The sequence below is a fragment of the Rhinolophus ferrumequinum genome, chromosome 5 (assembly GCF_004115265.2).
Source record: "Rhinolophus ferrumequinum isolate MPI-CBG mRhiFer1 chromosome 5, mRhiFer1_v1.p, whole genome shotgun sequence".
NCBI classification, from domain to species: domain Eukaryota; kingdom Metazoa; phylum Chordata; class Mammalia; order Chiroptera; family Rhinolophidae; genus Rhinolophus; species Rhinolophus ferrumequinum.
The window spans coordinates 379,741-393,338 of record NC_046288.1 but is presented as its reverse complement, the minus strand read 5'-3'; the positions used below and the strand labels follow the sequence as shown (position 1 = coordinate 393,338).

Here is a 13,598-nt window from a genome sequence, read left to right as displayed (position 1 = left end):
CTACATAAATTTCGACTTAGTCTAATTACTGGATATAGATAGAATAATAGATTAATCTAAGGTTATATGCACATTTATCGACCTCTGGAACGAAACTACTATTAATTGAGTATCTCCTTGTTATTATATTATATGATATAATATATCATATATATTAGATGATAGTTATTAATATCCTGATTTTAATAGATGAAGAAACTCGAGCTTCAGGAGATTACATATTTGCCCAATATCATGGTATTAAATAGTAGCCCTGGGATTTGAATACATGGATATTGAATTGTCTAGTCTGTGCTCTTTCAATAATACCAAGTTACACACTTAGGCAGGTGCTGACTACTCTTAGATTGATTTCTATGTCTGTTTTGTTATTTTGAAGAGTACTCAATCACAGTCATAAAACTCCAAAATCCAGGTAAAAATGTAAATTTATCCAATAATAGCTTTAAATGTCTAGTTATTTAGGGAGTTTATTTTACTACTACAAAAATTTAAGGATGTTTATTGTTGCATCAGACCATTTTTACAAAATTATTCTTCTACATCCAGAAGGGATAGGTGTCCTAGTGTGGTGACCATAAACATTAACATTTCTGTTGGTGCATTTGCTTCTATTTTATTTATTTGTTTGTTTGTTTGTTTATTTTTATTAGTTTCAGATGTACAAAACAATGTAATAGTTAGACATGTATCATTTATATCCCTCACATAATGGTAACCCCCCCCTGCCCCAATCTGCCTCTGACATCGCATACAGCCATTACATATCCACTGTCTCTATTCCTAAAGCTGTACTCCCCTTTCTGTGACTATATATATATAGTCATTATTGTTCAGCTTCAGCTTCAGGTGTACAGTGCAGTGATCAGGCATCTACATCATCCCTGAGGTGGTCTCCCTAATAAGACAAGTGTCCATTGGATACCCTATAACATCTTTACAACATTATTGATTATATTCCCCAAATTGACTTTCGTATCCCCGTGGCAATCTTGTGGTTACCGAATGTGCTTTCTAATCCCCTCACCTTCTCCCTCATTCCCAACCCGCCTCTCTTGCCTCTATTTTAGATGAACCTTCCCTCACGTGCCTTCAATGCACTCATCAAAATCATGTGCATTTTTTTCCATAGAGGAGAGGATAAGTTATGTTTTGTTTATACAACCAACACTTTATACAGAGTTGGTTAGGCCACTCTGCCTGTTTTATCGTTGTATAAAAAAAGTGTTGGAGTAGATGGCTGTAGGCTCCAACACTAATATTTGATGAATGTAAGGATGACTGAATAACTTTCATTTAATATGTATTGATGATGACTAGTTCTTCTGCCAGGGACAGCACACCACTTCCCTGTACCCCCATGGCTGGCTTTCTGTTTCATTGACACCATCTCCTTACACCCTCCACCTCAATCCCACCACCCTCTATTCCCCTTCTCTGTTTCATTTTTCTCCAGTCCGTTTTCAACATTATAGATAATAATAGATTCCTTTTCAACATTTTATATATAGCCTTCTCTTTTATGTCTTTTCCCAAAAGAATATTAGCTACATGAGAGCAGGGATTTCTGTTTGCTTTCATGATGGAAAAAATCCCCAGTGCCTCAAAAATCACCTGGCACTTCAGAGGCACTTTCTTCATATTTACTGTAAGAATGAATAGTTTTCCTGAGAAAAAGTTTCTAGAGCTTTTCTTATCATATTGCTTACCCAATTATAAGATCATCATCCTACTTAACCAAGGCCAAGGAATTCTGGAACCTACCTTTCCAGAGGCTGTCACATTCATATATTTTTTCCGAAGTTTGTCTCCCATAGCTTTTTAAAAATAATATTTAGAGATATAAATATACAAAGCTTGAGAATTTTTATAAAAAAATCTTGTTTAATCATAGCTTTTCACAGGGATGATCATTGAATTCTGACACGCATTTATGTTTCCATTTTTACTGAATTGCCTACTTGGTTTCAAAACCTATAGATTTCAGTTGTATCCTTTAATGTGGTTTAAGAACATTATATTCTTTTGGCTAACCACATTTAGTTGGAGCCATTGTTGGACAACAGCGTTTATCAGGGCAATTTTCAGCAAACATTATGAAATTCTTAGAAATCATGCAAAATTATGGTTTCAATATAGATGTATTGGCATTGCCAGAAAGAAATGCTACAGCCTCAGCCACGCCCACTGTGTGGCACCAACGCTTCACATTTGTTCATGTATGTGGCCTCTATGGGCAGGCAGGCCAGCCAGATGTCTTAACAATCTTGGCAAATGTTAAAAAAAGAAACAGAGAAACATAAGCACTGCGTCTTTTATGGTTTTTTTTTAATAGTCAGAATATATATATATATGTATTCATCTTTCTAAAATGGTTATTCTGCCAGCCACACAGTTTGATTTCTATGATAAAGTTGAAGATTTTGAAAACAATTTAGATTTGTTTTTATAATGTCAAAAAATTTCTGTTAAAATCAGTCACTAGTAAAAAGGGGAAGAGCTAACAAAGTGCTGGACATGAATGCAGAACAAGATGCAATTCAAAATGAAAAACAATGCAAAAGGAGATAGACCCATTGGAAATAGACCATGGTAAAAATTAATACCACATATTAGCCCATCATTGTATATGCAAAAACCAATAAAGTTATACAGAAATTCTGTATAAACGCACTTTCAACTTAGAGACGACTTCAAATGAAAACGTACTCTACTGGTTGTATTTAGAACTTGAATATGTGTTTTGTAAGTATGATGTTTAAAATTAATGTATTTGTGTTGGGAGAGATTTTTGATTGATTGAGAAAGGAGACTATCTTGTTTGGGGCCCATCTAACCAATACTCACTGGCTGCATCGCATGCCAGAAGCAGAGTGGACAATATGTTGTTCCTGCTCTTACGGAGATTACACAGTAATTGGGGACATAAAACATATATTCGTATACACATGACCACCACAAGGCAAAGCAATGTGTTACGAATGCCAGGAAAGGGGACAGCAAAACTCAAAGGAAGCTCAAAGGAGGATTTGTGAGAGAGGCTTTGTTTTTAAAACAGTGACCTTAAAAGATGGATTATCATAGCAAAAGATGGAGATGGCATGGGCAATGGCTTATAGTTGGGAGAGTTTCTGTGGCTTGTGAGTAAAGCATTGTGTCCCCTTTGTGTTCATAGGGAACCCCATGCACACATCTATTGTGGCATTTATTATAAGAGATTATAACAGTCTCTTTATCTCCCTCACGAGTCTGTAGTTTCCTGAAAAGACCATGAAAATCCCTATTACTTGCAATTCTGTATTTGTGAATTTGCGTCCCTGCTCAAATTTATTTGTAACTTCAAAATCAATACTTAAAGCACTTTTGTAGTCATTGCAGATATGTGCAAAGCAGCGAAAAATTTGAGTCCCCTGATGCACGTTCCCAGCTGAGGTCAAACAAGGCCATGCTCTGCCTTCTTGTTTCAGCTCATACTGTAAACAAGTGTCCTTTTCACAGACTATTCAGTGCCATGTTTTTCACATTTTTGTGCTTTCAGCTGGTTATTTTGCTGTTTAAAATAGCTTCTACGCAGAGTGCTTCAGTGTTTTCTAGTTTATTGTTCTAAGCACAGGAAGACTGCGATGCACCTGACAAGAGAAATGAGGTGTTTGATAAGCTTCATACTGTTGTTGGCCAGGGGTTCAGTGTTAATGAATCAACCATATATATTAAATCAGGTGCCTTTAGACAGAAACACACATAAAACAAGGTTATACTCATATTGATCAGTTGCTGAAAATGTTCTGACAAGAGACTCTCAGGAACAAAATTTTGTATTTCCCCTAGGAGCAGTGGTTCAATATTTACTAATTCACTGTTTGCAGTAACTCTATAGAACATAGCTATGCCGAGTAATGAAAATTGACTGTATCTGTTATTTCTGTATGCTTAGCACTTAGTGGTTAGTAGACAGCCAAAGAGTTTTATGAGCAAATACCTTCATATAAGGGAATTGGGCGGAATAAACCAGCTCATTAGAAATGTTAAATACTGAGTTCAGGAACTGGAGTTTTCATACAATGAAGACAGTGGGAACCTGTTGCAGGCTTTCTCCTGGGGGGATCTTTCTGTGTGATTGAATGTGCTAGGTGATGTGATGAACAGAATGAATGAATAACCGTGGGCTCCTGCTCTCAAGGAGTTACTGGATAAGCTCCAAATGTCCTTTAGGAAGATGAATTCCACAGGGGTTTATAGGATGGATTGGAACTGAAAGAAACTGAACACACAAAACCAAGATTTGTAGCTACTGCAGCAATCGTGATATAAGGTGGTAAAGACCAGGGGTAGGGTGCTGCAGGGGGAACAGAAGAGTAGGGAGCAAACCCTCCAGTTATTGTGAAATAAACATCAGCAGTCAATGACTTGATACATATGGTGATGGAGATGGAAGTAAAGGGACAAAATTCAAATCTGAAGTTTCCTACCACTGACTTTGTTAGCTCCTATATTTGTAAATGTTTTCTGAAAGTGTTTGCCTCCTGTAAGGTTATTACTCTGTAATGTGCTGTGTTATTTTACAACATCAGTAGTGGAATCAAAATCCTCATCCTTCGTAACTAAGCAGCTGATGAATTGCCTCAGGTTTGGGGTGAGGGTTGAAGACAATAGATCTAGTTTTACAATTAATAGTGAATTTTTATAGTTAATTATGAAATTTTGTGTGGGGGGTGGCGTCTAGAATTGTAATACGTTTTGTTTTAAACTGAAAATATGTGCCATCTGAGTGGCTTCCTTTCTAATGGGAAGTTATGTCCAGCATTGTACAAATATTACTAATGCAAATTTTGCTGCTACATTTGCAAGTGGGTAAGACAAACCTATCATTCATTGAGAAATTATGTGTGAATAAATACAGAGACCTAGGCAGCAGCATCAGTTCCGTTTTCAGTGGCATGTGGAAAGCAGTGAGATTTGTAAATTCTTCATTGTGAAGTGTTCAGTATCTTTCTTTACCGTTTCCATAAATTGATAAATAAAACTTTGTTTTCTCTTAGCATGATACTGACAGAAAACTTTAGGTTTGGAAAGCTATTTAGTTAAACTTTGGATTAAAATGCTTTCTCAATATACTTTTTTCTTATTAAAAGTCATTTTTAAAAGAAACAGTTTATATCTTACTATATGCTATTTACATTACCAATTGTTTCATACGGTTATGAGAAAATGACATCCTACGTGGAACCTTTGGAATAATACTTTTTTCCCCTGGCAAATTCATTTCAGATAATCAAGAAATGTAGATGTTTTTATGTTGATTTTCAAAAAAGAATTTGAATGGCATTTTAAGCTAGCAGTATTTATTCTGTCTGTGGCTAAATACTGCATGTGTTTAATGCAATTTGAGATTAAAAATCAAAGGAATTTTGATGTGCTTTATCTTTTTTCATCTGCTTTGAATTTAACATATCTTTCTGAACAAAGCCATGTTTGTAAATGATATTAAGTTTTGTTTGGCCTTCTCAACTGCGAGTACTCAGTGGACCTTAATTCAAGGTTCTGCTCCCTGGACTGATTGATATATAAACAAAAGACAGATGGTGTAGAGATGACTCTGATGATAATTCATTTTTCAGCTAGTCATGAAGATATTTTGATTACACAGTGTTTAAGTAATTATAAAACAGTCTGCAATGTTAGTCTCGCTGTGAAGGGAGCACATGGAAAACAAGTTATGTGTTATTCGTGCCCAACAAAGGATGCTCTGTGGTGTAATGATTTTAATTCCTAATGCTAGATTAGGACTGGAGGAGTTTAAAATATGTCATACAGTAAGGTAAGTCAATTAAACACAAACCAAATAAAAAAGGTAACTGCACAGTTTTGAGGCATAAATATTTGTTTTGGGAAGTATTTAGATGTTACTATGTGAAAGAAACCAGTATTTGTACATTTAGGTAACGGTCTGTACAGCTAATTAAAAATTACATGGCTTGACTTTAAGTTTATGTGAATCATAATTATCATGGAGCTTGCTTTCTGTGTCATGAATTTAAAACTGAAATCAGAGCACTCACAATTCAATAGCATATTATATCCCTGCTGTTGTTAAGCTTTGGGGAGGGGAAAAAAAACCTAGCAAAATGTCAAAAGGAGAAAAAATAATTAGAATTTTGTGAATAGATAGGCCATTTAAATTTTCATTTTCACGTACTAATTACAGTGTATACCTCTATTTTTGGTTTCACAATAGGATAATTGATCGCTTAGATGGAGTTCGTTTGCTGTGGTCTCTGCTGAAAAATCCTCACCCAGACGTGAAGGCCAGTGCAGCTTGGGCCCTCTGTCCCTGTATCCAAAACGCTAAGGTAATAGACTGCAGATCAATCAATTCTAGAATCTCTAATATATTGAATAATGTTACAACAGGTCACTAATTACTTTTGACTTATTTTTGGTCATATTTATCTGGTGGAAAAGAGTGCTTAATGTTTGTGTCAGTATAATTTTTGAGCAGTGCCTTTTCCTGGTCAGTTTTTAAATGCCACATGGAATTAGGCTAAGATGGCAGTGCTTATTACCAAGTTCTACCTGATTGAAACAAGTACCTCAGGTAAATCAAGGTGAAGAGAAGTGGGCCGTTTTCATATTTTGGGTGATAAGAAAATTGTCTGCATTTATCGGCTACTTTCAGAACCACAAGACTGCTTCTATCTTATTTACAGCGTTAAATGCAACAGTGAGTGATCACTACATTATTTTGTTACCTTGACAACGTCACTTAATTTCACAAATTCCACTTTTCTTATAGGTCAATAAAGACTGGATAGAAATCCCATGGATAAAATGTTTTCATGAAAAAAGACTGCACTGGAAGTTTCTGAAGTCTTTTAGCTCTTTATTTGTAAATTTTATTATCTTTAAAGATCTCTCTTCAGCCTGTTTCTGTTATCTTCACTTAAAATATTTTTCTATAGGTTTAGAGGTTTCCCTTTAAGATGCTTGTTGCTATAGATATTTCTCTCTGTTGAATATTTTTATCTAAAGGATTTAATTCCTGTAATAAATTTAACATGACTCTAAATGTCATGCTAAATATTTTAACTAGAATAATCTTGTGTAAAAAGTAAATTTGATGTATACTAATAGTAAAGGAAACCTACTACAAACTGGTTAATAGAAACTTTTTTTAAAACATTTTTTTAAAATTAGTTTCAGGTGCACAAAACAATGTAATAGTTAAACATTTATCATTTATACCCCTCACACTGTGTCAACCCCCCTCCCCCATCTATTGTCCCTCTGACATCACACACAGCCATTACGTTTCCGCTGTCTCTATTCCTAATGCTGTTCTACGCTTCTTGTAACTATATATGTGTGTGTGTGTGTGTGTGTGTGTGTGTGTGTATACACACATACATACACACACACACACACATATATGTATGTATATATATAAAATTAGTTGACATTCATTATTGTTCGGCTTCAGCTTCAGGTGTACAGTGCAGTGATCAGGCATCTACGCCATCCCTGAGGTGGTCTCCCTAATGAGACAAGTGTCCATCGGATACCCTACAAAATCTTTACATTATTGATTACATTCCCCAATTTGACTTTGATATCCCCGTGGCAATCTTGTGGTTACCGACTGTGCTTTCTAATCCCCTCACCTTCCCCCTTATCCCCACCCCCCTCCCATCTAGCAACCCTCAGTTTTTCCTCTATGTCTCTGAAACTGAGAAACTTTTTTATAACAGCAAGAAAATAAAGACACCTCAAATGTCAAACTACAGGAAAATGGACAATAGGATAGTATAGTATAGTCATACCATATCATAAAATGTAGCGGTGAAAAATGAATGTGCTTCAGCAATATATTCATCAATGGCGATATATCTCAGAAACATATTAAGCAAAATAAAAACAAGTTTCATAAGTAGATATATAATATATTCTCTATTATATAGAGTTCAAATAAATTTTTTAAATGTAAAATTTAAATGCTATTATTTAGGGAGCAAGAAATAAGCCTATTGGGGAAAGAGTACTGCACATCATTGAGGGATATCCTTTTCAGTTATTGGAACTAATTAGCCCAGCCTTCCATTCATAATATGAACAACTAAGGACCACCAAATATTTAAGTAAGATAATGATATTGGAGACAACCCAAGATTTTAATAAGAACTAACTAACTTCAGAGGAAACAAAGATAATGTAAGGAACAGAATATAACATTAAATTTGTAAAATTATGTCCTCAGAATCACCCAAGGGGTAATACTATGACCAAAAAGGCTCTTATAAAGAAGAAAATATTCATAGATTAAGAAAGAGTTTTTGGAAATTAAAAACATATTTGGCAAAACAATGAATTTAATAGAAGAGACAATTCCTAGATTGGATATGACTGAGTAATTATCTGGAAGGTAAAGTCTAGTAAATTGGAATGTAAAGTAAAAGTAAAAAGAAAATAGGACATGAAAACGCACAGAAAGAGAGCAATTGAAAGGAAGAAATAGTCATTTTTAAAAAATGGATGGGGTTGGGGAATGTCTGTAAACTGAAGATTTGAAGAAATATTGTAGTCTTCAGATTGAAAAGACCAACTTAGTACCAAGCAGGAAAAACAAAGTTATCTACACTAGACACAAATTCAAATTTGATGTTTCTAGAATCTAAAGTAAAGGAAAAACTTACGTAAGAACAAGAATCACACCAGTATTAGACTTAACATTGTTCACAATAAATTCTAAAAGAAAATGGAACAAAGCCTTTACTGTCTTTGGAGGAAAATGTTTTTTATCCTGGAATTCCATATTCTTTAAAACTAGCATTCAACTACTAGTGTAGAGTAAGGACAGAATAAAGACATTTTTCTTTTAGAATTGGCAACATGCAGGAAGCTTATCCCCCATGACCATGAACCTTTTCTGAAAAAAAAAAAATACTTTAGAATATTTTCCAATGAAACAGAAGAGTCTAAGAAAAAGAATAACATGAGTTATAGAAACAATAATGAGCAAAAAATCATTAGAATTTGTAGTTAAATATGAATTTGTGTTGTTAATACCTTTCAAATTGTTAAGAAATAATTTCTTTAAAAGTAATGGCATAAAATAAAATAAAAGCAGATTAATACTATCATAGTAACAATCTGAATCTAAGCTACCAGGTGATTCAAAAGAGGTAGTGGAAGGTAGTAGGTAAAATCATACTAAAGGTCTTTACATTTCCTGGAGAGGGATGCATAGATATGAGTTAATTGTCAATCATTACTGACAATTAATTTAATTTAAATTTAAGGTATAGGTAAACACTGTGCTTGCTTCTTCTCATGACCACACCAAAATTACAACTAAACTACAGAACAACCATCATTGAGAATCACTTAAGTCTAGCTGAACAGAAGTCCTATAACTAAGGACATACAGAAGCCACCTCCAGACTGGTAGGAAGGGTTGAGATGTGGGGTGGAGACGTGGGGCTGAGACAAGAATAAAAAATCCCCCAAAAAAGTGAGAATAGTTTAAGAGGCCTGTGGAACAACATCAAGCATACCAGCGTCTGTATCATAGGGGTACGAGAGGGAGAAGAGAGAGAGCAAGGAATTAAAAATCTATTTGAAGAAATAATGATGAAAAGCTTACCTAACCTGGTGAAGGAAATAGACATACAAGCCCAGGAAGCACAGAGAATTTCAAACAAGATGAACCCAAACAGGCCCACACCAAGACATGTTATAATTAAAATGCCAAAGGTTAAAAGCAGAGAGACCATCTTAAAAGCAGCAAGAGAAAGGCAATTAGTTATGTATAAGGAAGCTTCCATAAGACAGTCAGCTGATTTCTCAACAGAAACTTTGTAGGCCGGAAGGGATTGGCATGAAATATTGAAAGTGATAAAATGTAAGGATCTACAACCAAGATTACTCTACCCAGCAAAGGACAGATAAAGGGCTTCCCAGACAAGAAAAAGCTAAAGCAGTTCATCAGTACCAAACCAGTATTACAAAAAATGTTAGAGGGACTTCTTGAAGAAGAAAGTGGAGGAAGAGGAGGAGGAAGAGGAGGAGGAGAATAAAAAAAGATCAAAATTATGAAAATAAAATGGCAATAACTACATATCTGTCAACAATTACTTCCAATATAAATGAATTAAATGTTCCACTCAAAATATAGGGTGGCTGAATGGATAAGAAAACAAGACCCTTACATATGCTGCCTACAAGAGACTCACTTCAGATTGAAAAGACACACACAGACTAAAAGTAAAGGGATGGAAGAAGATATTTATAAAAATGGAAACAAACAAAAGCTGGGGTATCGATACTTATACCAGACAAAATAGACTTTAAAACAAATGTTATAACAAGAGACAAAGAGGTTCCCAGTAATCCCACTTCTGGGTATTTATCCGAAGAAACCCAAAACACTATTTTGAAGGGATATGTGTATCCATACGTTCACTGCAGCATTATTTACAATTGGCTAGATATGGTGGCAACTTATATGTCTGTCAAAGGATGAATGGATAAAGAAAAGGTGGTACATATATATAATGGAATATTACTTAGCTGTGATAAATAATGACATCTTGCCATATGCAACAACATGGATGGACCTAGAAGGTATTGTGCTGGATGGAGTCAGACAGAAAAAGACAAATGCCGTATTATTTTACTTACATGTGGAATCTAAAGAACAAAACAAATAAGCAAAACAGAAGCAAACTAAGATACAGAGAACTTTTAGACGGTTGCCTGATGAAGAGGGGTTTCGGGAGTGGGTGCAAAAGGGGAAGGGATTAAGAAGTACAAACTGGTAGTTACAAAATAGTCATGAGGATGTGGTGTACAGCATAGGGAATATGGTCAATAATAAATATGTATGGTTCCAGATAAGTACTATATTTATCAGGTGATCACTTCATAAATTATATAAATGTCTAATCACTATGTTGTAGACTTGAAACTAATATAATATTGTATGCCAACTATAATTGAAAAAAATTTTTAAGAAAATATAAATTTAAATATAGAAATTAATATTATCATTGGTGAGATACCATTTTGTATAGATAACATTTCTACTTCATGCTTTTATTTTTTGGAAATCATGTCCTTTATTCATAGGGACTTCAACTCCAAATCTGTCTATTTATCTGTCACTTGTCTTAGTAGATATACCAATATTTTCATATTCATTATTTCTGCCCAGGATTTCTGTCCTGAATAGACAACTGGTTTCCTAGGTTAGTAACCTAAACAACGACACTCCAACTTTAAACACAGCACAACCTCTTTGTCTTCTAGCCCTTGGCCCCAAGGCCGAGACGAGATCCAAGACTTCAAAGAGAGCTCCTACTTATTCCATTTCTCCTAAACCTCACCTGCCCTCTGAATGCTCTCTACTCCCACCTACTTAGTGTCTTTGAATTCTTCTCAAGCTCCCTTCTTATCCCTCATGAGTGGAAGCTGGACTCATGAAGAAGAAGTCTCTGCTTGTTCATTCCCAAAAAAGATTTTTCTGGATGATTGCTTTATGAAGAAAAACCCCCATTGCTTTTGAAAATATCAGATGTCCTAAAAGTCTTAGTTTTGTTTTAAGATTTGAGAATTTCAAAACTGTAAATGCTACAAACTTTAGAAAATATTATTTGGTGTATCACTGGGGGGGGGTGTATTTTAAAAACATCCTTGGTTTACATACCATTTGGTGTACCATATGGTGGGGTCCCATTATGTTGACAATGGGGAAGGATATGCATGTGTGTAGGCAGGGTTTTATGGGAAATCTCAGCACCTTCTGCTCAGTTTTGCTGTGAAATTAAAACTGCTCTAAAAAATAGTGTATTTTTAAAAAGAACCTTAAACAGTCTTTGGAAAGTTCTATTATTTAACTTTCTTTTAGACTTCTTCAGTTCGAAGTAAAAGAAACTTTGAAGTAAAATTTTAACTTTAATGTTTTGTTTCAATCAGTGCCATCTTCAGTGAGAGAGATTTCAAAATTAAAACTGAAAAATGTGTTTCAAAATTCACAGAACTAAACAAGTGAAAATGAAGTGTATACAATTGAGTTTTCAAATTTTGAAGAATTTATACTTCTGAAGTAATTATAGTATAAAACTACACTAAGACGTTTAGGCCGTGCCATATTTATTTTAGTAAGCTTTAAACAATGTTTTACATTTTATTGATTAATCCTTTTCACACTAAGCCAAATTAATATTTAAGATCCATGAATTATTGATCGATTTTTTTTCAATACTTTTTACAAAAAATTAATCATAAATCAAAAATAAAAAAGATTTTGGTTTTGTTTGGGTTCAATTTTTACCCTCTGACAGGAATCTGAGGGTTGAATGAGCTTTTCTCTCAGTTTCACCCTTGTATTATACCTAAGGAGATACAACATCTTCTATACTTCCTTTAGCTGCTTTGAGATAAGTGTGAAAGCCCTGGAATATAAAATGCTGCCAGAGAAGACCGTGTCATAGCATTAATCATTAGTAATTGGACTGGGTTTATACTTCATAAGCAGTCACACTTAAATTTTCATTTTGCCTTGAAGAGTTTTGTGGCAACACATGAATATAGTAAAATTAAAAGTTAGCAATGATTTAACTTAATCTCTAGGCATATCAAATAATTTCATTAGTTCAACAACATTCATTTAGCACTAACTGTTGGCCAAATCCCAGGCAGGTACACATTACATTTTGTATACCCCTCTTTATTTTTGTATCTTAACATAAATGCATAACATGCAATTAAGTTTCCAGTGTTAAAGAGAAACAGAGTGAGCTTAAATGAAACAGAACTCCCATTTCAGCCTTTCTAGAATGTTCTTTCACAAAAAGAGAGAAAATATGGTTACCTTTGGCCTATTGGTAAAAATTTGAGCATAGTTCCCCAATGATGTGTTTTATAATTGACATTGTGTCATAGGTTAAAGTACAATGTTTTCTTTTCCTTGGTGGTATGTAAAATAATAGTGCATTTTACAATCAATTGCGTTATGGATTAGTTGAAATAATATGGCTAAAGATACTTGTAAACATCTGTGTACATGGAGGTTATGAATAATTGGAACTCTTTCAGGATCTCATGTATCTTATTTTCTATGACCATCCAAAACGTATCACACTTGATTATATTGAATTTAGCGTTTTCAAGTAGCTTTTTGTATACTATATTGTTTTTAGGTGAATTAAAAATGTGTTCTAATAAGATGATCAGTACTGAGGGAGAGTAGAGGCAGGAACCGTTTTTTGAATATGCTGGGTATGCAGCTTACAGTAAAATAATGGAACCAGAAGAGATCTTGCCAGAAATTTTGACCCATTCTTCCCTCCTCCTCCCCACCCCGGTCCCCTTCAGGTAAGTTAATATGACTCTGCTTTCTAAGAAAAAAAATTGCCTTTTATTTTGTAAGAAAGCATTTCCACATTTTTTTACATAAGATGCTTTGCAAGTCATTTTGGACTTATTAACTTATGATTCATAGGATTTGGCATCATTTTGAAATAAATAACTTCTTTGTCTGGGTTTATGGCATTGACAGTAATGCTGCAGAAACCAGCCATTGTCAATTATAGCTAAGAGTGAGG

General features: G+C 34.4%; 1 protein-coding gene across 3 annotated transcripts in view; it reads left to right on the top strand.

The window, feature by feature from the left end:
- Nucleotides 1-13,598, top strand: part of ODAD2 (outer dynein arm docking complex subunit 2) — a 160,707-nt gene that overhangs the window by 78,630 nt on the left and 68,479 nt on the right. For all 3 annotated transcript variants that reach the window (XM_033105410.1, XM_033105408.1, XM_033105411.1), the window contains one exon: nucleotides 6,236-6,350. In XM_033105410.1, coding sequence (XP_032961301.1) covers nucleotides 6,236-6,350 — 115 coding nt within the window. The remainder of the gene's footprint in view (nucleotides 1-6,235; nucleotides 6,351-13,598) is intronic.